Consider the following 25468-nt stretch of genomic DNA (forward strand, 5'->3'; position numbering starts at 1 on the left):
CAAACATCCAGTCTCGTGCACGCCTACACAGCACCACACACACATCATACCCAGCCTGAATACAACTACACATGCAAACACAAATACAGCTAAAGTGATGACAGAGTCCCTGGCACAGCTGAGGCAGAGTGGGAGCCATGCTCATAAGTGGAGATTCTGTGCTTGTGGAGAACAGGGCCTTATGGGTGAATGTTAAAAATAGAGGGCTGCTCTGGCACCCATAAAACGTGTTCATATTTGCCGGTCAGCTGAGGGTCAGCGGTTGACTGAATGAATAATTGCTTCCTCACTTTTTCCACCATTAATGATGGATACATTTGAAATAATGAGAACACATTAAATACGATATGTTGCAACAACCTGGCTGCATAGAATGGACACCCTTAAACACTGTATCGTTTTAGAGGAGCACTCAGTTTTCATTTGGCCTATCAACACGTAAAATCATGACTTGGTCATATCTGCCCACTCTGCTTTGGATAAAAATGGTGTTTGTGAGAAAACAGTTTATCCACAGTCTTTTTCTGTTGTCCCCAAATGTTTTCTTATCAGTTAAGTTCTTAGTCCAGATAATGAGAATACAGAGCTGTTTGGGTAAATCTGTTTTTTTTGTCAATGCTGTGGAATTTATTTTGTACTCTTACCCTGACATACACAATTTTTACAATGCATTTTTCCATTGTAAAAATCAATCAGCAAGAGTGAACTTGAGACTGAAAGCTGCTTTAGTAAAAGTGTTGGAGGTAGGGATGGGCAATATGGCTTTTAAATCTAATATCAGATTTTTTTCTTACCAAATCCAATGATTCAATTTTTTTCTTCTTCTCAAGCTTGATAATTAAAAATGACACATCCATTTGGGATTTGACCTTTTATTTAAAGGGCAACGAAAACTACACTTACATGTGCATAATTTCTCCAATCCAATCTAAACCTTGGTTGCTCAGAAATTCAGAATCATGGACACTAAATAAAATAATCTGATCCCAATGTGCGTGTACATGTAGCAAGCGCTCGATCAGATAAAATCATTTGAGAATGTGCAGCACTGTCTAGTTCTCCAGAAATGCTTTAGTTGTAGAAAAAGAAGCTCTCTGTTTTGTAGACAAACCCATACTTGTCTGATCATCCTCAACTTTAGCTACTCTATGTGCCTGAACCTCACAGTTCTTTTTCTTCCGATTCTCAGTCGAGTCTGTTGATGTAGTTTTTTCCCACTATGGACTTTCATCGTATTATACTTTTGTATTTGGGGGTCATTTTAGTAAAGCTATGGGTGAGCAGGACGGCATGTTCATTATTACACTTAGAGGCACCTCCTTCACCAGGAGTCAGTGGATGAAGATAAAAACCTCAGGCTGATGTTGCACACATGCACAGAGGAAATGTTTTTACTCCAAAGATTTGAATAGTTGTGTTTATGGATGCCAATCGGCATGGCGTTCGCACAAAAAAACTCCCAACCCTTTCAATCGAAATTAAATTACTTTCCAATCGGACTAGAATCTTCACCCTGACATATTTACACAATACATTTTTGATCTGATGAGTCCTTCAACCCATTTATTTGTGTCTGTATAAACGTATCTAAGGTTTCAACAAGCTAAATGATAGCAGCTGGTGGTGTTACACATTCAGCTAGTTTATTGCCTTCCATGCAGTTTATTTCCACATGTTCGTAGTTAATTAAACAACACAAGCTTTTTGTTTTAAAGACTAACCATAGGCAAACACTGTAATTATACCAAAAAGGGAAGAAGAATTCTTGATAAAAATGAATGACCGGTGGCTCCAGTTGATTATCGTATCCAGCTGCTTACAGTGGGCCTTTACATCTTCTATATTTTTTAAGACTCCCTTTTCAATTTTGGGAATACATTTAACTATTCCAATGTCTAAATACTTGGTTTGAATTGCTTTTCACCCAATAACAACCTTTACCTTTTTACAAGATGTATTTTTTTTTTTTGTGTGTGTGCTATGCCTTCCTCATCTAAATACAGGTAAAGTTGACAGAGACAAGTCGGGATCACTGACTGCTCATTTGCAAATGAGCGTCTAAGAATGATTGACAGGCAGCCACGCACCCATTCTATAGATGTGTTAAATTTTAAATTAAAAAAAAGTAAAGAAAAACTTTTATAGGAAGTGTGAATCTTAAAGTGAGTGTGCGCTCATGTATTCACCTGGCCTCTCGAAACTTTTTGAGCAAACTTGGTCGGTCCTGGTTCCTCCTCCTTCTGAACCAGCGCTGCACTTGTCTTTCTGAGTAGCCAGTCTGCTTACAAAGACCCGCTACTGAATGCTGAATCAACAAAGAGCGGTTCCATTATTAGTCTGTCCTGCACTGCAGATCATACAGTGCTGAGAGTCTTCAGATTTACCTGTGTGGGGTTTTTGGTCACTTTACAGTAGTAAGACTCCAGGAAGGGGTTGTGAGGGGCTTTGAGTCGAACCGTCTCCTTCACACCGAGTAGAGAAGCCAGAGGTGTGGCCACTGTTCTGAATTAAAAAGAGTTTAAACATTAGGAAGATTTTCAGAAAATAAAAGAAATGAATTGGAACTAATGGAAATGATCCGGCATCTTGACCCTCACTTGGATGAAAAATAAAGGCATTGTTCACGTCTACATAAACATCTGGTAATCGCAGAAAAGAAAGAAGTCGAAAATATTTTCCTTCTTATTTGACTTAACTAAAAGAGAACCATGACGTTTTGTTTTCTTTTCTATGAAAATCTGTGACTTTTTCACTGTAAAATCTTCCAAAACCTAAAGCAACAGGATGGAAAAAATAAATTAAATACCTGCTAGGCGAGTCATCAAACAGAGGTCACTGTCAACTAGTTGTCCCTCCTAAAACATAATCTTTTATGACTTAAAGGGATAGTTCGGGATTTTTGACATGAATCTGTATGGCATCCCCATCACCAGTGTCATGCAATCACACTGACTTACCCCTGGCAGCATCCTGTGAGCAGAGTTCTCGTCCAGCTTTGGTCAAGCCGAAAGTAGTCCGGCAGGTTTGCTAGACCCAGCGAAATAAAACGTTTCTCTTCCTAAAACATTATGTGTTCAAAAGAGTGATATTTTTGCATCCCAAAAACATTGTAGTGGAAAAAGTCACACGTCGTTATCACTTGGTCCTATTTTCTCTCTGTTCGTATCAGTGCGCGCGACACCATGACCTGACAGCTAGGGCCTACCTGTTTGATTCGCGATTGTTTACTACTGGGGAAGATGTCTGACTACGAGAGCGACGAGGAAAACATCGACTTCCACTTAGAGCCAAAAGGATATCTTTATGAACCCGAGTACACTGACGATGAACTTCGACAAATGGAGTTAGATCGGGCAGAAAGAGAGAGGGTGGACAGAGAAGTGATGGAAGCTGAAGCCGGAGCCGCAGGATACAGAACCTTTCCATTGATGAGGATGTCGGAGTTGCAGCAGCTGCTGTCTGCATCACAAACAACAGCGACTTCCCTGCCCTCCTCAAATGTCTAATGAACTTGGTTAGCTCTAAAGCTAGCTCGGTGGCGTTGCTTGTAAACGCAGCTGCTAAGTTAGCACTGAAATGAGCTGGAAAAGTTGAGCTCGCTGTCAGAATGACGGCGCGCACTGATACGAACAGAGAGAAAATAGGACCAAGTGATAACGACGTGTGACTTTTTCCACTACAATGTTTTTGGGATGCAAAATTGTCACTCTTTTGAACACATAATGTTTTGGAAAGAGAAACGTTTTATTTCGCTGGGTCTAGCAAACCTGCCGGACTACTTTCGGCTTGACCAAAGCTGGACCAGAACTCTGCTCACAGGATGCTGCCAGGGGTAAGTCAGTGTGATTGCATGACACTGGTGATGGGGATGCCATACAGATTCATGTCAAAAATCCCGAACTATCCCTTTAATAAATAATGGCTCTACCACATTGTTATGTTAAATCATAACACTTTAATGCTTGAACCTCTTTTGCTCTCAATATTACCTAGATGAAAGTTTTAAACAAAAAACTGAAAGAACTACCGTATAAGGATTCATGAAAAGTAAATATCTTGTGTCTTCTTCTAGTATATTCATCTATATTCTTTTCCATTCTGACCCAGATTTGCAATAAAATTCAACCAATGCCAACATATTTTGTTCTTAATTGTTTGCGCATCCTGTCTGACCAGGTTTTAAATCAGCGTATATTCCCTAAACTTTGGGATATACAGGTGCTGGTCATAAAATTAGAATATCATGAAAAAGTAGATTGATGTCAGTAATTCCATTTAAAAAGTGAAACTTGTATATTATATTCATACATTACATACAAACTCATATATTTCAGATGTTTATTTTGTTTAGTTTTGATGATTACAAATGACAACAAATGAAAATCTCAAATTCATCATATCAGAAAATTAGAATATTGTGAAAAGGTTCAAAATTGATGGCCCCTGGTGCCACACTCTAATCAGCTAATTAACTCAAACCACCTGCAAAAGCCTTTAAATGGTCTTTCAGTCTAGTTCTATAGGCTACACAATCATGGGGAAGACTGCTGACTTGACAGTTGTCCAAAAGACGACCATCGACACCTTGCACAAGGAGGGCAAGACACAAAAGGTCATCGCTAAAGAGGCTGGCTGTTCACAGAGCTCAGTGTCCAAGCACATTAATAGAGAGGCGAAGGGAAGGAAAAGATGTGGTCGAAAAAAGTGTACAAGCAAGAGAGATAACCGCACCCTGGAGAGGATTGTGAAACAAAACCCATTCAAAAATGTGGGGGAGATTCACAAAGAGTGGACTGCAGCTGGAGTGAGTGCTTCAAGAACCACCACACACAGACGTATGAAAGACATGGGTTTCTGCTGTCGCATTCCTTGTGTCAAGCCACTCTTGAACCACAGACAGCGTCAGAAGCGTCTAAAGAGAAACAGGACTGGACTGCTGGTGAGTGGTCCAAAGTCATGTTCTCTGATGAAAGTAAATTTTGCATTTCCTTTGGAAATCAAGGTCCCAGAGTCTGGAGGAAAAGAAGAGAGGCACTTCATCCACGTTGCTTGAAGTCCAGTGTAAAGTTTCCACAGTCAGTGATGGTTTGGGGTGCCATGTCATCTGCTGGTGTTGGTCCATTGTGTTTTCTGAGGTCCAGGGTCAACGCAGCCACATACCAGGAAGTTTTAGAGCACTTCATGCTTCCTGCAGCTGACCAACTTTTTGGAGATGCAGATTTCATTTTCCAACAGGACTTGGCACCTGCACACAGTGCCAAAGCTACCAGTACCTGGTTGAAGGACCATGGTATCCCTGTTCTTAATTGGCCAGCAAACTCTCCTGACCTTAACCCCATAGAAAATCTATGGGGTATTGTGAAGAAGAAGATGCAATACACCAGACCCAACAATTCAGAAGAGCTAAAAGCCACTATTAGAGCAACCTGGGCTATCATAACACCTGAGCAGTGCCACAGACTGATCGACTCCATGCCACGCCGCATTGCTGCAGTAATACAGGCCAAAGGAGGCCCAACTAAATACTGAGTGCTGTACATGCTCATACTTTTCATGTTCATACTTTTCAGTTGGCCAACATTTCTATAAATCCTTTGTTTTTATTGGTCTTCAGTAATATTCTAATTTTCTGATATGATGTATTTGAGATTTTCATTTGTTGTCAATTGTAATCATCAAAATTAAACAAAATAAACATCTGAAATATATGAGTTTGTATGTAATGTATGAATATAATATACAAGTTTCACTTTTTAAATGGAATTACTGAAATCAATCTACTTTTTCATGATATTCTAATTTTATGACCAGCACCTGTATGTAAATAAAATAGTCAAACTAGGCAGAACTAAGAGATGCTTTCTTAAAATCATTATAAACTCAATACAAAACAGGTTATGTTTGGGAACGAAAATGTCCATATTTTATATCATGAAAACTATAGGCAGTGGTTTTAATCATCCTTGTAGGTGTATCTAAATATTATGGCTGTCTTGTTTGCTCTACGTGTCCTACAACCATTTTCTAACAATATCTGTTACAGAAGGTGAAGAGGAGGGTAAAATATGTTAAATATAAAGACAATAATATGCAATGTTGACTAGTAGGGGGAGACTAGTAGTAGCCTTGGCTGTAGATAGAAGAGGAAATAGTTGACAAAGAAAGTAAAGGACAAAGCAGGTGAAAGGTAAAACCACCAAAAAAAGAAGAAAGATGTGTTGACACGAAGAAGGCAAATGTTTAAATTGAACAAAAAGTAGAGGGTCCCAGGTAGGCCACAGGACAGAGTGAACAATGTCCTGACCTCTCAAAGATTTGCCGGATAATGAGGAATACCAGCGCAATGGGAAGCGCCGCCCATAAATCACGGCCCTTGGCGTATACTCGTCCATCTCGATCCTCCAGGTCAGCCCAGCCCAGACCCTCGGGGAACCACAGCCGCTCCTGCCAGAACCATTCGCTCAGCTCCGACAGCATCCTGAAGCACGCCTCGCAGAGCTCAGCACCCCCTTTGTCGATTTATCAGCCTGTATAAAAATAAAATAAAATAAAAAAAGTCAACATAGCCATAAATAGTAACTGTAACCTTTCCACCTCCAGTTCAATCTGCATTTTGCAGCCAAATTAATCTGTTTGAAGGACATCCACTGTTCTAATCTAAATCTATGACTATTCAACCCTCACTGGAAGCACGTATTCCTTAAGTGCATAACGGATCTCTGGCAGCATGCTGAAACAAATGGAGGTCCACATGTTTTTCATTCACACCTTTACGACAAACTCACAAGTAGCTACTTCTTTCTCAGAAGTAATGGTGAGCATATCCACTGCTGAGTTGGGGGAGTGGTAGAGAGTAAGAGGATGACTGCAAAGAAAGAAGAGCCATCTCTGGGATTTGAGTCATAATTCATTCATATGAGAGGGGCGGGGCTGGCATGCCTCTATCATTCGCATACAGCAACTCCTGCAAATGCCAAAGGCATGTACCCGCCTCACTCCCACTCCAGTCCCCACCCTGCTGCTACCCATTATCAAGGATTCCCTCTTTGACTCACAGAGGCAGACATTTTCCTCTCATTCTCATCACCCAATATTGCAGAAAAGGGTTGAATGTTAAATAAATGCATAGCAGGAATGAAACTTTGAAGATAGTAATTCGACATAAACAACAAATAGACAATCAGTGCTTTAAAATTTTAACTAAACCAAGAAACAAAAGAATTTACAGTAAAAATATTCTCTCCTGATTCCAGTTCCACACTGAGGGATTGAAATGACAGCGTTGCAGATTTCCCTAAATCAACCACCTTTTATTTGGAGAAAGTTTAATAGCATATTTTTGGTAAATTTGTCCAACTTTGTGGGCATTTTTCTAGTCTTAAAATGTGACCTGAAAAACACATCCTGGTCGACAGCATTGCAACCCAATAAAAGAATACAGGAGCGGTGTGTTGTAGCTGGAGATACAAACAGCTTCATTAAAAGGTGTTACAGATGAGCGGGTCGGATTTAGTCGTCACAGCTTCTCTGTCCTGTTGATAGAGGGCTTCACCTTGTTTTCCTCGAACACAGCTACTTATTTTCCTCCTATGTTTTGCCAGCTGTTCCACTTCGGAGGCTTCAGATCTAGCTTTGGTGAAGATCCGTGCCAGGCCATGCAGGCTTAGCTGAATAATGAGATTGTGTGTGTTCATTAAGCCACACAAAAAGGTCTTGTAGCCAAATCAGAATTGGATACGTAAATGAGCAGTCCAAAGGGCAGGTGGAACTGTGTTTGCAATTCAAAAATGATTTTCATAAAAACAACAGACTATAAACTTCTACTAAGCAAATAAGGAATAAAATTAGGTTTAACAACCTGGACAAACGCACCAAAAAGCAGGCAAGGGGGTCGAAAAAATATGCAAAAAACCCAAAGAAATCTTTAAAATTTCGCTTAGTCCAGGAGGGTTATTTTTGCAGACTCCAGTTTGGGGAATATTTTTAGAGCTGCTTGTTTAGGTCATCCAGTGAAATTCAGCATGTTTAAGCTGTTTTTTCCCCCACTGCTTTCAAAAATCCTCATGCCATTGGCCAAACAGATCACATGATGACACTCTGACCATTTCAAAGGCCCAATAAAAGCTACGAATGCCTTCAACAGGGGGAGTGAGCAAAGTAGATCTCTTTTTCTTTCTCTCTCTCCCTGACAGACTTGCTCTTCTACATTATTCATATACATGGTGAGCACAGAGCGACTGGAAACATTGCTCTTAATTCAAGCTGTCAGAAAATCACCCCCGGTCTTCCTGAATCCTGGGTTTACAACCATATTCAGATTCTAAAAAAGAAAAAGCATCAAACAGGGGTTAGTATCCAAGAGGATCGTGGCACAGAGCCTATGAGTATTTGGGGAATGCAAACACACTGCCACCATCCATTCTAGACGCCATTCACTCTCACTGCTTGGTAAAATCTTTTTCACAAAAACGATCATCGGAGGCTGGAAACTGAGCTGGCCAGGGGAACCATAAGTCATAAGACTAAAAATGTGCTCTGACTATGAGTCATTAGGACCATACCATCCGTTTATCCACCCATTTACTCACAACCAACTGTATTTCGGATGCTCACACTGCAAGCTGAATCATTCAAACCACAGGATTTGGCAAGTATTATAAGAAAACGGTACAGACAGCTGCAGAGTGCTGTCGAGTTTATGAATCCAAAATCAGAAATGACACTTTAACTAAGAGATTAATACAAAGCAAGTTTTAAGGACTGCAAAGTTGTCTGGAAACTAAATCATATCGAATGACCAAAACAACAACAAACAAAAAACAAGACAACTTTTCCAATATTGACAATGACTAAAACAGATTACACCATGTCTTCAGATCCATCCCATTTGCAAGGATTATCCCCAATGATGTATTGAAAAAATATACTGACAGAACACAAAACTGCTTTGAATGAAGTTGATTCAAAATAACTGACTTTGAATAAGTATACAAATCATCAAATTTTCATGTAGTAAAAGCATGCTTTGTTAGACTGCAAATAAGGTATGTCAATCCCTTGAATAATTAGAACACACATTTTGACACCAGAATACATTTATAAATAAACTAGTATGAGTGTTTAGTTTTTGCTTTTGATTGCTAAATAGAAATACTACATTTCATTTAGCTTTTTAGAAAAAAAAACCGTGACATGCAATACATCAAACCCTAAAACAGAAGTTATAAAGTGTTTGATCATCATAATTTCTTAAGAATTAACGATTTAGTCATGAAAAATAAAACCTTTCAACAGGTAAAACTAGATATTTTTGTGTTTGTTGAGCTGTTAAAAATATGTTTAACTAGGACAAGCTTGGGGGCTTTGCAAGTTTAAGTTTGACCCTTAAAAAAAAGGCTTTTCTTCCCCCTTCTCTGGATAAACAACCGGGACATCCTACCCCTTAGATAAGCAGCTTTAGGGATGAAGAATGAGTACCAAGGGGTGAAAGAGGATTTTTAGATTAAGATATTTTGTTTCAGCAAACGAATGTTTTATAATTTGTTATAAAAAAAAACCTTTAGCATACAGATTCTTCGCAATGTAAAGTAGTTTATCCTAAAAATGATAAGTGGGTGATTAAAAACTTGGTCCAGAATTATGAATATGGGTCTTATTTTTTTATGCAATGCATATTACTGTCAAGTGTTTTTAAAGTTTATTTATATCCGTTTATGTTCTTCTGTTGTTGCTTTTACTTTATAAATTGGTGCTTGTGTTTTATTGTATTATGTCTGGTTCCTTTCCTGTGTTCTTCTTAATGTACCGCTGCTCATTTCTCTCTCCCTTCCTCCCCTATTCTTTTTCCTAATTTTCCTCAGCTGGCATCGATTTCTCACCTGATTGTTCTCATCTGTTCACCTTTCCTGTCCTTCTCCCGGTACTTAAACTGTTTTTTCATATATCTTCAATTAATTGTTTACTTCTTCTCTCCATGAAAGGTTTATTTTCTGTAAGTACATCATTTACTTTGTTAAATCCTTCAATGGACTATATGGCCAACTCCACCACTTCTTCCTCTTCTTCTTGTTGTTTTACTGGCGTCTTGCAACCAAATGGAGCATTATCGCCACCTACTTGATCTTATTTATGTTTCCTTAAATCCTTAGATTTAGTCCAGTTTTTTGAAGATAAGATGACATGATTTTAAGTACTGTCTTTCTGGATTTATTTGAGAAGATATTTTTACTCCACCACTTCAGCCTGCTCCTTTGCTTCTTGTCCTTCATTGATGGACAAACTGATTAATCCAGGTGTGTCAGGCCATTGTCGTTATGGTTACTGATGTCAGACACACCTGGATTAATCAGTTTGTCCAGTAATGAAAAACAAGAAACAGGCGCTGGTTGAAGTTCAGGAAGTTGGGGATTTAAGATTTATAAGAAATAAAAAAAATCATAATAATGTTAGCCTTCAAAGTAAAAAAACAAACAAAGGATTTTTTTTTAGCTATTTTGCGACTGATAATGGAGGTACTTATACCCAACTATCAAGAGAAGTAAAGTGATACTTGACCCACATATCGGTAGAAAAATGTTGTCCCACGAGTATGAATTGAGGTGGGAATAGACAGGAAAAAAAAGCGTGGTTTTAAAATGAATGTGCACATTTTCTGAGGGCTTTCTATAACAAACCCTGCATTTAAAACCAAAGTTAATGGTAATATTGCACAGTATTTAGTATCTTTGAATGATACAAGAGAAACTGAGCGGTTACTCTAAAAGCTATAATATCCATAATACTTTCAATCAGGATAGAGATGGTAATTTCAAAGCTTTTACAATCTGATGTTTGTGATAACTGTGATGGCAGCAAAATAGGCTGGACAGAGAACAGAGCTCATTGCTGCACATGGTTGTCAGCACTAACTCAGGTCATGCGTTAAGCATTTCCTAGCAAGGATAAATGAAGAATACTCATCCCTCACATTTTTGGCATTCTTTGGGGAAAGGAACTTTGACGGCACGGCTAATATTTGTTATAAAAATAAAATAAATTGTGCTTTTTTGCATGTAAAACATAATTCTGTAAATGAAAGACTGTGTTTAATCATCTCAAAGCAAACAGCTTATTGAGCTGTTTCTAGTCTGCTGTGTTGGAGGTAGAGATCAGAAGACAGTTACTGATCTGTGGCACTCATTAATTATTGATGCTGGAAGTCAGTCAGTTAGCATGTTGCTATGAATAGGCCTGTCTGGGACGTGTGGGATATTGCAATGTTAAATGGTTCACCTCAGTTGATGCAAGCCAAGATTGGGTTTCTTTGGGTGATTAGGTCTGCCTCTGATTGGTTGTTCATTTAATGGTGAGGACCAAACTCTATCAGGTTCGACTGAAGTACTGATTACTCACTACTGAAAACAATCAAAGACAGAAGATGTAATCATGGAGTGTGGTTAAATGCACACAGAAATGCGATTATAGTGTTATCCCGTGGTGATCTGATCTCTGAAATGATCCTTTCAACAACAAAATGCGAAAAAGTAAAATCAGAGGATGTTTGATTAACACACATTAGATTACCATGGCTAGATTTCGCCCCGGTACTCTGATTTCCATCTGCACATAAAAAAAATTTTCTCTGATCGCTTTTGCCAGTTCAAAATCTGGGCGACCAAAGAAAAAGGCAAAGAAAGTCCCACAGTCTTTCCCTGAGCAGGAGAATAAGAAAAAACCAACAGTCATAGCAAGCACTGCAGGATTGAAAGGGGCCTTTTTGACAGAAGTAAACATAAACAGATAATTTTTAAAAGTCTTATGTAAAATACCAGCCATTTGTCTACTTTTATATTTACTGAAAACAACACAGCAGTAGCATTGGACATCTAGACAAACATTTCTTCAAAATCACATTTCTGAAGTGGATGCAAATGGATCAGTTCTGATAGAGCAGTTATTAACTGTTTCCCAGTTATCAGATTTCCAACAAGCATGTAAACTAGGTACTCCTCAACAGCAACTACCATTCTGTAACTTTTAGATGCATCTCTTCTATATGCCTTAATCTAAAGGCTCAATCCCTGCATTTAGCTCAGCAGAGACTTGGTAACGAGCCACTCATTTGATTCATGTGTGTTAGAAATGTGGTGTATTAAAAAGTTGCAGGATAATAGCTCTTGAGGACTGCATATGATCACCCCTGATGTAAACATTGTCAATTGAGGGACAGATGTTAAAGTTAAGCTTCTTAAACTTGCGTTAAAGTATTTAAATACAGTGATGAGTGATCTTGACTTGAATGTAACATTTCAGTCAGTAGCAATTTTTCTATGGAGCTGGATCGGTCTCCATTTTCACAAATACAGACGTTATTCATACATACACAGGAAAAGATCCACACATGCCCAGCACGATTCACACAGCCACAAAAAAAATAAAAATCTGCACACACAAAGGACAAGATCCTCAGACGCACAGAATGATTCATGCAAGCACACAAGATCCATACATGCACAGAGCAAGATTTACCATAGTATTTCTGGTCCATAAACAATTAGAAATTTAATTGCAAAGTACCATTAGTCTTTAAACTTCACTGCATTTGTGTGTGGATTTTTGAGAATGCCCTGATGTGCTTCAATACACAAATGCATTTTTTTAAACAGGTGATGGTTTGCCACCAATCACAAAGCACCCTTGTAAAAGCCAATTACAAGAAAGTACGCCAGGCGTCTTCTTTATTAATAATTTACTAGCACATTATCTCATATCACTAAGCAAATTGGGCTAAATGAATAAACCACAAAGTGATGGTAAAGCTAATTTAGGCACACTATAAAGACTTTCTACTCTGAATGCTAGTTTTTACATTTCTTCTCTCTGCCTTTTCAATTTCAAATGTGATTTTTAAAGACATAACATTTACAGATGCTTTTGTGCAACTCATGTTTTGATTATTTAATGAATGGAACCAAAAATCTACTTATCATTTAAACACCATAAAAAAAAAAAAAAAACACGCTAATGTTTCTACTCTGCTGCAGTTTGACTCTGATAATCCCAAACTGCATCACAATCACCGTCCAGTGAGCGACCAAACAGATGACATTTGACTGATCCTCTCCACTTTCCTCTCTGGAACAAAAATGGCAACCACATAGAAGAAAGACGTTTGTTTTTCTACTTCCATATCTCACCTGTATTTTGTGCCAGCGCCCTTAAACACTATTTATAACTGGGTTAGGGATGGGGGTGAATTCCTGTCCGTAGAGATCTTATATCAGGTACAGCAACTATATAAACTCTGAATTCACAGTATTTTAATTTTAACACTTCATTAAGAGTGAGGCGTTTACTGTATTTCTTTAGTAGCGTTTCCCCTCTGGAATTAACTGGAAAGTCAAAAATCATATAGTATTCATTAGATGTTGGAGTAAGTTTATACTTTAACCATTATAAACCTGTCTGGGAAGCTAAAACCGTTCTGTCATACACTCAAGTGTTTTGATGAGCTTGAATGCCATGGAAACAGGCATATTCACAGCTCTGAAGAGCATGGAGTGATACAATAACATCCCTTATAATGTTTATAGCACTGAAAACAACAACAAAAAATAAATAAAAAATAAAAAATAAACCCCCAAAGCCAGACTTATTAGTTGCGATATTTTTTTTCGGGGATTGAAGGACTATTTCCAGCGTGTTAGAATATATGGCTAAATGCTGTTTCTGTTTGCCGTTTAGTCATGCAACTGCACCATCTAAACACTGGTGTACCAAAGTTGCCTGTATGATTAAATAAACATTTTTTTTACAGCAGCATAGAATGCAGAGCGACTAAATGAAAGACATTAAAAGAAACAAAAATGTTTTTAGAGAGATTTTTTCTTTTTTGAAATTATGTGTTTTAATATTATTTAAAAAAATAGAAATTCTTAAATTGGTGGTTGTTACAGATGTAACTAAATTCATATACGAGATAATTAAACAAAAATGATTGCCAGTTTTTTTTAAAAGTCAGGTTATATTTTTCAGCTCTAAGCAACACTTACTTGGCCGGACTCAATACAAAATAGCTCTTTGGATATGAATGGATGCAGACTACTGTCCTAGGGCTAAATTAAAACCAATTTTTTAAGAGCTACCAAAAAACCTCTTAGGAACATTCTCCACTTCATCCTTTAACATTAATTTCTCTCTCTTCATGTTAAATTGAAAACAGCTGGTCTCCTTCCCTAAAATGGTGCCTTCTAATCTAATTTTTACTTAATTATATAATATCAATAAACATGAGACGACGTTGAAGAATTTGTGGATTTAATGCTTGAATCAGTGATCAGTAATATTGGGCTGGGAAGACATTGATTCTGGTGATTGGCTACCAAAATCCTGATCAGTGCATCTCTAGTAACCCATTGGTCAATGATAAATGGATCAAATCTGCTTACACCCACTATTGTAGGCTCTTTTTCTGAATAAAATTCTCTGATCAATTTTTCCACAAAATAAAATAGGTAATAAAAGCATTTCTGATTTGTGCCGATTCTGTATTGGACCAATGTCTTGTTTTTCCCCCCAGCTTTTATTGTCATTACACTGTCACAAGGACAGAGCAAAGAAATGAACTCTCGGCATTTAAACCATCCCCTTGGAAGCAGTGGGCTGCCATTGTGCGGCGCCCAGGGAGCCTCAGAGATCCAGAGTGGCAGTCAGTGGGAGTGGGGCTCGAACTCAGATCCTCAGGATTCCAGGCTCTATGCACTAACCACTAGGCAACCACTCCCCTGTATCAACTAATATACTCAAAGCTGAAGTAACAGTATTGTGTCAGATATGAAAAAGTATCAGGACATCAATGCTATGTATGTTGCACTCATAAAGTGAAGGGAAAGAAATAATCAGCCTTAGTCACATGACTTAAGACTTAGAGTCCTGCTAATGTTGTCACCATTATACTCAGGCGTGTTCAAATAGACACATCTATAAAGGTGGAGGACAACTAACCTCAAAGATTATCATAGTGAGAAAATGTCACATTAGGTCTTCCCTAATGTGGATTTTAAAAATGAAAATAAAAAGTACAAATAAACACGTTAATACAGCTTCCTGATTAGTCGACTTTATGATGCCACCAGAGGTGCAAGATTGGTTTTGAAAGAGACAGAAGTTTGAATCTTACTTTGATGCAGAAAACCAAACGATAAAGGAAAAATATTCCACCAAAAATTGGATGACAAACTATATCCTGAGTGATCTTTGCTCATTTTTAAGATAAATCTGGAGAGGAGCTTCACTTTTTGTGGGGAGTAGTTGAGGTCTGCCTAATAAAAAACTACAATAACTTTAAAAGGTATAGTGAATCTAAGCACTATTTGTGACAAAAAAACAACATCAGATGTCAATAGTTCATAAAATTGTACTGGTATTGTTGTGGTGGCTACTGGTAAGGAAACTTTGTTAGCACAGATCAGCTACGCTACAAGCTAGCATCACTTCCCAGCAATAAACAGACAAGGATATGAACTTTTAGCTCCCATCTAAACACTTTTACCCATGTCTTCGAATGTTGTAATAACAAAAAAAAGTAAAAACACAAAAATAAACCCCGCTATGTTGCATTAGCGGATTCCTGCATGGAAGCGTAATGACGTCTATAGAGAAACAGGATGCAGACCGTACGTCTGCCGCAGCACTCAAAAAAACTGCTAACTGTTTGCCGACATGAAAATGAAACAGTACTTACTTTGGTTCGTTTTGTTTTTTTGTTTTGTTAAGAAGCGTGGAAATTTGGCCTTTTACGGGAAAAAACTGTTTTTAATGTCCTTTCCCTCTGCGTAGACCAGGTTGTTGTTATCTGGATGTAAACCTAACGGTCCCGTCGTGTGTGCCCTGCCCGCTCAGAAGGGTTCAGCTGCTCCAGATCCGGACTAGTTTTAACGGACTAAGAAGTCAGTTTTTCCCCTCTCAGGACTGTGGGAAAAAAATTAGAGAGCCAATATTTGGGGTGCTCCGATAAAACTAGTCGGGTTTTCGTCCAACAAATGTTAAGGCTCCTTCTTTCTCTCGCCGGGTCCCTGTTAATGTCAGCCCCTCTCTGTGTGCAGTCCGCTGGGTCTACATGGGCTATGGCCCGGACAGATGTGCGGGTCGGGCCTGCTGGAGAGAGAACGGACTGAGGGGATCCGGGCACAGGAGGGAGAGAGAGGGGGGTGACGGAGAGGGAGGGGCTAGAGACATGATGGGAGGGGCGCAGATTACGCCGGAGCAAATTGCTTTATGAATTTTATTTCAGATTAAAATAGGGGAAAAAAGTCTGAAATCTGAGAAAAAAGTGAGAATTCTGACTGAAAATCAGTTAACTTAATTTTTTCAGTAGCCCTAATTCTTTCGTAGTTCCGAGCTATCATTTGATTTTATGCTATTTTTATGTTTACTTTATTAATAATTTATTTAAGTAAACACTTTACCGTGTACACAATATAAAGCTGTCTAAGTCTAATATATATATATATATATATATATATATATATATATATATATATATATATATATATATATATATATATATATATATATATATATATTTAAAGATAGATAGATAGATAGAACCCTTTATTGGGCACTAAGTGAAATACTTATTTCCTGCCAATAGTGTTATTGGAATCCAGGATACCTTATTGCCTTTGTAACGTAAAAAAAATATGGATATTTTACAAAAATTAATATCAATGTAATAAGAAGAAACGCCAACTTGCCTGAATATATCAAGAAAAATAACAAGAAAAACACTCCGAGATTAAAAGAAACACATTTTTTATTTTTTTTGGTACAACATAACCTTAGTGGCATCAATGCTGATACTGGTAAATACATTTTTAGTTTATAAGCCTAAATATAATTGTTAACTAGGGTTATTAACTTTTTAACTTTGCTTTTTAACTTTTCAATTAGGTTTTTACCTTTTTTTCTTGACTTGTAAAGTTTTTTTTTTTTTCAACTTAATTTACAGTAGGTAATTTATAATTCAAGGGCTCATCTAATTGGTTGAATGCCAAAAATAAGATGTACAGCCATGTAGCAATATCTTTGCTGAATGGCTGAATATAGATCTTGTGCTTCTAGACCTCACTGAGGAACGGGGGTTGGGGGGAACTCCATATAAAATAGAGTCCTTTATGTTTTTTTTATTAAAAAAATAACTTTTTAACGTGTATATCTGCACATCTTAGCTTTTTCTGACGTACAGCTTTTTTGGATGTACAACTTTTCATTTCCCTCCACACTAATTTTTACTTTATGCTTTTACTTCGTTTTATTTTTTTTAAAATATGTATTCCCACCCAAAGGAATACCCAAACATTTTATTTTAGTACAGGCTTACAATACTGCCATTATAGGTTTTTCAGTAGAAAAGTGACAACAACCGTGCTCATGTAATACAAATAACAGAATCAACATATATTTTGGTGCAAAGTCAATTCTTTTATATGCATTTTAATGTTGTATTTCCGGAATCTTGATGTTTATTAGATTTAAATACGTGGAATCAATTTGTTTTGCACAAGGGATAAAAAGAAAATGCTATCCAAATAAAATTAATTTGAATGGTGTGTTTTTAATTTAAATTTTATCCTTCATCAAATTTTCACTGTTCCAATTTAATTACTTCCCTATTTTCTTTGAAAAATATGACAATGTATTAATACAATGCATAAAAAAATGTTTGTCATTGCAGATCAATATCATTTGAGGTTTGGGTTCCCTTTTTTTCCAGCTCAGGCTCTTTTCCCTGTGACCTGTTTGACCTATAACTAAAGAACATTAAGGTGGATTCAAAGAACACAATGACCTGAGTTATACATTAATCTGTAACATGTAAAAAACATTCTTAAATAGTTGCATCCGGTTCAGCAGGACAAGCTGAGTAGGGCTTCGGTTACATCTATCTATGCTGTTATTTGAAGCACCTTACACTGCAAATACAGATGATTAGGAACAAATATTAATATAAAGTCTACTCGCATTTTTTAATGTTAGGCAGTATTGCAACATACCATAACCTGATGTCTCATAGATTTATTTTTTTACTTTTTAATAAACTAAACTTGTGTCACTGAAAAAGATTAAACTATATGCACTAGGTTAATAAAATTAGATTGTATTATTACTGTCATTAATGATGCTTGTGCACACTTATGAGGATGTTTGTGATAAGTTAATGTAGGGAAATAAACGGTAAACTCTGTGGGAGAGGGTAATCCACTTCAATCTTGTACTCGGCGATAACGCAAATAAAGTGTTTAATTTTGCTGATAAACAGCAAAACTCATAAATGAGTTCAGGAGATAAGACCCAACCTTTTCTTTTAGGAATGCGTTCAAAGCACGCCCCCTACTGGTATCAAGTTTCAACCGCAGCCGAACCCCCCCCCCCCCCCCCCCCCCCCCACCCCCCCCCCTTCACAAAACACAACAGCACATTCAATAATAATAAAATAATAATGACAGGAAGCTATTTAGTATGATACCTTTTATTTTTAACTTAAAAAGAGTGGATCAAAAACAGGATTCAATAAATATGAAATAAATATAATTGCTGTAATAGTTAATAGATACAATATAGTTACTCGATTGTAAGAGTCTGACAGAAACAGGCTCTGAAAAGTTTTTCTCTAGAAAATCCTAAAACCAAAATATTGCATTCCCACTCAAACGGTTTCTCCCCATAAACAAAATAATTGTTAAATTAGTAAATAAATAAATTAAAAAATAGCTCAATTATTAAAACCTCCCGAGTAAAAGTGCACCCCCCCCTCCCTCCCTTCTCCCCACGTTTCACCTAAAATCTAAGTAAAAATTTAAAATAGGTTTGTGATTTTTTCCCCCCCCATTTTACAATTTGGAATGTAATAGCTTTTTCATGAAGAATGATGATGTCACTAGTTGTATTAATAATAAGAATAATAATGATAATAATAATAATTATGTCGCAGTGTTCTGTTCAGTGTTTTTATCTAAAGTAGTTTTCTTTTTGCACGTTTTCTTTTTTTTTTTATGCTGTTCTTTGTAAACTAACTATATACAGCTCATTCAGATCCTTTCCAAACTCTTTCTAACCTACTCATTTAGCCATCTTTTTTTTTAATTTTCTTTCTTTTTTTATTATGAAACATCAATCCCTCTATATTTGTCACGTAGTTAGACATGTTAAGAGTCTGTTGAACTGATATATCAGCATTTTTTATCGGTGCCTTTCCTACACGTGGTCTGAGTTCTCTTAGTTGTACTAAACATCCTTTTCCATACACGCTATGGTCATACCAAGCTGTGGGGTGTATGGATACGTAACCTGTGTGAACTGTGTGTTCTGACTGAGTGTTAGCAGGCGTCTGTTTGCTTTGTGCATTTTATATACATTTCAGCATTGAGGTTCAAAATTAAGAGTACTGTGGTGTATATTAGTGTCTGTGTGTGTTAGTTGTGTGTTGTATGTCTCGTAGCACTCCACAGACGATCACAGGTAGAAGACAGTCTGAAAGCACAATGAACCCTGGGACTTCACCTTCAGCTGGACTCTTAGTCACCTGTGAGGGGAGTTTGAGGGTAGAGGGAGTGGCAAAGGGACAAGAGAAACAGAAACAAATAACAGTTTGTTAAGATTTGTAGAGGAACTAGAGCTTTGTGAGGGTTTGTGAGCTCCACATTTTGTCAAACATGCCCCATCCATCAAACAAGACTCCTGTTTGAGCATAACTGGAGCAATTTTCACACTTACTGCTCCTCTCTGTAATTTTTTTCCCCTTTTATTTTGGTTTCAGTCTGCGAGCATAATTGACGGTTGCAAACGTTTTTTTTTTAACAGTAGCGAATCATGGTGCTTTTAATGTATTCACATACTGTATAGTGTCTCTGTAGATCATGCAGTGAAATACGGTAAGCCGTCGATGTTTCCTAGTGTGACTGTATGGTATCAAAAGAAATCATGTGTGTTTGGGTGTGTGTTTTGTTCATAAAACTCTGAGCACTCGCATTTCAGCAACTGCTGCACCAGGTTTCCCCTGGATCATGGCAAGCAAACACTACTACCAACATGCATCACTCTCTGGCATTAGCAGTATAGAAATTCTGGGTGACAATTTAATCATAAAATAAGATCCGACTTAAGTTTTACACATTTTAACTGTTATCCATCTCTATATATTAATTTACTGAAGCTTTTAGTTCCTTAACTATACAGTGCCTTATCAAAGTATTAATAATAATAATTGAACTTTATTGATATTATTATTGATCTTACATTGGAGAAATGTATTTCTGCATAACCCATTCACTCGGGGAGCAGTGGTTTGCCATCGTGGGGCGCCCAGGGAGCAGTGTGAGATTAAGGGTCTTTGCTCAGAGATCCAGAGTGGCAGTCTGCGGGACTCACGATTCCAATCTATGCCCTAACCACTAGGCTGCCACTCCCCCTATTATCAACACAGTTTTCAAATTTCCTAATACAATAGCCACAATCTTCCTCATATTTTATCTGGAGTTTGTCTGAAAAACCATCGCAAAGATACTTACATTTGTTTTTGCATCCTTGCAATTTTTTTTTTTAACCACACATGGGTGTTTGTATGTAGATTAAAAAGAGCAGTTTTGATTTTGTCTGACCAAAGCAGCTTTGTTTATATGTTTATTCTGTCCCCACAAGTTTTGAGCCAAAGTGAACAGAACTTGTGGCTTCCTTTTAAATATGATTTTTTTTCTTGCAATGCATCGGCAGAAGGCAGGAAAATACTTGTACCAGTAATCTGTATCTATTTCTGGCTTTTTAGTTGTTTGATACTTTTTTTTTCTTCATTTCCAGCTCATGAATTGAAAAATGGTCTATGAGAATCCCAAAGATTTGGATATTTTTTTATAACCCTTCTTCAAACTTTTCTTTGATTTGTCTGGTGTGTTCATTTTGATGCTGTCTTTATAGAACAACTGGAAATTATATTACACACTAGTGGACTCAGTTAACTAATAAGAACATGGCGAAGCCTCACTCTGGATCCATTTAGTGGTATCAGAGGGAACTCCAGTTGAATCAAAACGCATCCAGCACTTTTAGGATTTTTAATAGTAAATATGTTTTATAAACTATATTTTACGTTGGATCAACATCATAATTAAACACAATTTGGTGATAGCCCACTAAAATATATTGATGTTTGTTGTTGCAGTTTGGTAAAACTTGTAAAACCTCTGAGGGTATAATTACTTTGACAGGGCACTGTATGTTATATCTAGTACAGAAAAAGTGAAAATCTTTTATTTATGTGCAGCCTTTTGATGTTGCCTCTACACTCCAGTCTGATCGAAATTAAGATGGATTTTTTTTCTTTAGTCTTGTTTTTTTCTCTCCCAGAATTCCTATATTTGATGGCTATAGGCACGTATTCTTCCATGACAACCACATACCCATCACCTCAAAACAAGCTAGAAGAAACAGTCTAAAGAGATTGGGATGAAAAAAGCAGATCCACATTTGAGAGAGACGGAAAAAGGTGAGAAGATAAAATAGAACAAAGGAGAGAGTCGAGAGAGAGTAAAGGCTACAAAAGCAGTGATATAAAAGACATAAAAAAGTCTAAAAGAGAAATGGAGGAGCAAAAAAAAAAAAAAAAAGTGTAGCTTCACATTATAAGAGAGTCACAATCCAAGATAATGAAGTCAGCCTATCAGAGTACAGCTCAACAATATGCATGCTCGCCCATGAATAGAGTGCATCAAAGACATGACTTGGTCTAACCCTTCTTGCCTGTATATCCCATGCCTTAGATCAGTTTGCAGCCACATTCTTTGTTTTTTTTGCATACCATAAACATGTCAAGTCTTCTTGTCCACCATGGCCTGCCATTTTATGCTGCAACATCCTAAAACATATATGTTTTGCCCCAGCAGAGCATAAACCCTGTGCTTGTCTCCACCTGTGCGTTATAAAAAACAAAACAATGGACACCTCATTGCAGATGGCAATGCAGCGAAGATTATTCTGTCCTGCATTACACACTAACAGTGTAACACAGAAACATATGCACACACAGATGTCCACGCTCACTATTTTACCCCAACCATTTGTTCAAATAATAATGACACCAAACAGAACACTACAGAAACTGATCAAAAACAAAGCTGCAAAAAGAATAACAAGCTTTGCTACAGAATTTATCAGATTACGATAAAAGTGATTAAGTATATCAAATATCCAATCAGATCGGTTGAATCAGTGTGCAGTCCTGGCTTATAGAGAGTTATTGATCAGTATGTGCACAGGTCAATACAAAATAAAGTCACAATGCACCAAACACAGTCTGTGATCACTACAGCAACAGGACATGCAGGTCAACGCATGGCTGGTTGCTCGAGGTGACAGAACCAACACAGGCAATAAAATCGCCACAGCAACCCAAACACAGGCCAACCAATCAACTTACAACAATGTGAGAGGAAGGGGGGATCAGGGCTTTATCGGTCACTAGGCAACCATTGCCATAGCGATGGGGTCCTCGTGAATTATGATTTGACGGGAGGATCTTGGGTGAGGTAAGTTGCCGTTTCGGGAAAGATCAAAACAGCAGGGAAGAAATAAGATTGTGAAAGAAAATAAATAAAAAAGGAAAACAATATCTCATCATCTTTACTTTCCTGCTTTTAGGAGTTACCCAATACATATTTACTGCAATGTCAAGCTTCTCCTGTTATAAATTTACCAACGGTTAGCTTTGTTCTGCAATTATTTTGTTCCTGAAGTATACTGCACTTTTATTTCTCCGTTTATTGCCTCACTACCTCCTCACCTCTCTATTTGTTCTTCCTCTTCTCCATTGTTGCTCAGTATGGTCGGTTGGCGTCTTTGGGCCTTTTGAGCTGCACTTTGAGTCTTTTCATTCCGATCTGAAAGCCATTCATTGCCTGGATAGCGGCCTGTGCGCTGGCAGGGTTGTCAAAACTCACAAATCCTAAAAAGAGATAGATAACATCCATCAGGGTGTTATTTTTCTCTTACCTTGCTTTAGATGCAGACTATGACAGTATCTTATCTTTCAGAAGGTGATCCTTTAGTGTTTTTTTCCCCCCTACTTGTCCTTTCCTTGCTCTACTAAACACGCCCGCTCCCTTCCCTCCCCGCTTCTCTCCTCATGCGTGTCTCACCGAAACATTTGCTCTGGTTGGTGGCTCGGTCCACAAACACTTTAGCCGATATGACATTGCCAAAGGGCAGGAACATCTGCAGCATCTCAGAGTCACTGAACTCTTGTGGCAGGTGGTAGATGAAGATGTTACACCCTTCTGGACCTGACTCAGACACACACATAGGACAGACACTCATAAATTGCCGTATTTTTTTAAAAACCCTTGTAGTAAACAAATTAAAACAAGCTCACTGTACAATGGGGCGTGGCCCCACTTAGACAGGAAGTCACATCACCTTCTCTTTGCTGCTGTTGCTGGGGCTGCTGGTGTTGCTGAGCAACCAGTGTTGGCTGCTGGGGAAACGGCTGCCCAACCAATCCGTAAGCAGCAGGGTACGCCGCTATTGGAAGAGAGGCAGGGATATTAACATCTGATTGGGTAACAACAACAGGTGGCAACATAACAGCGTCCAATGGAAAGATTTCCTTTGAACTGAAGGGTTTCCTGTTGAAGGTGAAATCTATTAACTTCAACAGCTAAAGCTATGGAACAAAGACACAGATCCCAGTCTGGTTTCTCACACATTGCATCACCACTTTAATCCATGGTTATAAACATGGAGTATAAGTGGAGTCTCTGTGAAGTTGAACAGTGAAATCAATTACCCTTGAAAATGTTTCACCCTTGACAGCCGGACTAAAGAGATATTGCTTGAATGTTCTTCATTTAATCTTCTGTATGAACTGATGCTTTGCACAGATGAGTGCATTACTTCATGTGCATGACTAGATTTTCAACAACAACATCCATCTATCCATCCATTGTCTGCACACACTCACTTATCCTTGTAAGGTCATGGTCGTTGGGGGGTGTTGGTCTTGGTTTTGATGCCTATCATCAGCAATCAATACCAAGTACCATAAGGTGAGCAGTCTTGCACACAGTCATAGTACTGCAAATGACGGCCAATTAACTCAACTGTATTATTTTTTTTAGCATGATGTAAAAAGCCAGAGTAACTGGATACAACCCACCAGGGAGGAAAATACTAACTCCAAACCCAGATAAAGCAGGAGGAATGCTAACACCATAATTTTTTCAGCTGTTGATGGGGCTGCTGGTGTTGATAAGCAACTAGTGTTTGCTGCCGGGGAAATGGTTTCTCTTCAAATCTGGAATAAACATCCAGAAATCTGTAAAAAAAAAAGCTGAAATTCTCAGATTTAAATCGAAATTAAAAATTTATTTGTTTAGAGACTTAGACTACCATTATAGGTCAAGGCTGCACTTTAAAAAAAAAATTTGTCTGGAGAGCTGTTCTTAACGAAATTTCTTTTGGTTTACATAAATTTGTGTACACAAAATAAATCTGTCTAAGTCTAATAAAAAAAAAAAAAAAAAAAAAAAAAAAAATATATATATATATATATATATATATATATATATATTAGTGCTGTCAAAATTATCGCGTTATTATCGCGTTAACGCGAGGCCATTTTAACGGCGATAATTTTTTTAACGTGAGATTAACGCTATGTGGTTTTATGGTACAATTTTCCAAGTACATCCCGTTGCAGCCTGCGGAAAGGCGGGGCTATTTTCCCACAGTCTATGCATTTCTCATAGGCTTCGAGAGCGGAGCTTCTCAAGGGAAAAAGACGCTCATACACTGGGTGACGCTAGTGCCTTTTCTTTAAGCCCCACCACCAACAAACAAGTTGAGTGTCTGGTAACTAGTAGCAACCTGAAATACGCTGAGAAAACAGATTACTGAGGTGAAATGGAATCTGCTACGGCACTTTTGCTGTCTGTGTACGCCACAGGTCGGTATCGTGTGTGTGTGTGTGTGTGGGTGGGTGTGTCTGTGGGTGTGTGTGTGTGTGGGTGTGTGTGTTCTCATTTTTGTTAAGAGGCTGAAAAGTAACTTTCTAGAGCATAGACTACCTCCATCTAGTGATGTCGGTCTATTGATTTTGATGTATTGATTGAAAATTGTTCATTATTACCTTGGTTAATTGACATCTAATGTTAACTGTACTACATTTTATAGCAGTAGGGTAAAATGGTTGTCTTTGTTCAAAAGACTGTATTAACTGTAAAGACTGTCTTTTACATCAGCCTGTTTTCAGGGCCTTTTTTTTGGCTACATATTTGTTATTTTTTGCTACATGGCTCCCCATCTTCTTGCCATATGTTTCTATGGCATAAATCAGTATCTGTGACCTGTTTTCATTTTAAAAAAAGAACATTGGCACAAACCTAGCCTGTATGTATTTTTTGTATGTCATCGAGAGTATTTAAATGATTTTCAATCAGAAAAA

General features: G+C 37.7%; 2 protein-coding genes across 5 annotated transcripts in view; both read right to left on the reverse strand.

The window, feature by feature from the left end:
- Positions 1 to 16188, reverse strand: part of cers2b (ceramide synthase 2b) — a 28795-nt gene extending 12607 nt beyond the window's left edge. The window contains exons 1-4 of the mRNA XM_038284334.1: positions 15722 to 16188; positions 6305 to 6527; positions 2385 to 2502; positions 2187 to 2305 (exon numbers count right to left, since the gene is read on the reverse strand). Coding sequence (XP_038140262.1) covers positions 2187 to 2305; positions 2385 to 2502; positions 6305 to 6477 — 410 coding nt within the window. The 5' untranslated portion in view covers positions 6478 to 6527; positions 15722 to 16188. The remainder of the gene's footprint in view (positions 1 to 2186; positions 2306 to 2384; positions 2503 to 6304; positions 6528 to 15721) is intronic.
- A 2304-nt stretch (positions 16189 to 18492) lies between these two features.
- LOC119783030 (CUGBP Elav-like family member 3) overlaps positions 18493 to 25468 on the reverse strand; it is a 35586-nt gene continuing 28610 nt past the window's right edge. For 2 of the 4 annotated variants that reach the window (XM_038284305.1, XM_038284304.1), the window contains exons 12-15: positions 23443 to 23547; positions 23166 to 23309; positions 22811 to 22972; positions 18493 to 19561 (exon numbers count right to left, since the gene is read on the reverse strand). In XM_038284305.1, the coding sequence (XP_038140233.1) occupies positions 22845 to 22972; positions 23166 to 23309; positions 23443 to 23547 (377 nt within the window). In that variant the 3' untranslated portion in view covers positions 18493 to 19561; positions 22811 to 22844. Of the gene's footprint in view, positions 19562 to 22447; positions 22547 to 22810; positions 22973 to 23165; positions 23310 to 23442; positions 23548 to 25468 lie in introns of all 4 variants that reach the window. The other 2 variants (XR_005280745.1, XM_038284306.1) reach the window with 2 other exon arrangements.

Source organism: Cyprinodon tularosa, unplaced genomic scaffold, assembly GCF_016077235.1.
Source record: "Cyprinodon tularosa strain WSP-4 unplaced genomic scaffold, ASM1607723v1 ctg2, whole genome shotgun sequence".
NCBI classification, from domain to species: Eukaryota; Metazoa; Chordata; class Actinopteri; order Cyprinodontiformes; family Cyprinodontidae; genus Cyprinodon; species Cyprinodon tularosa.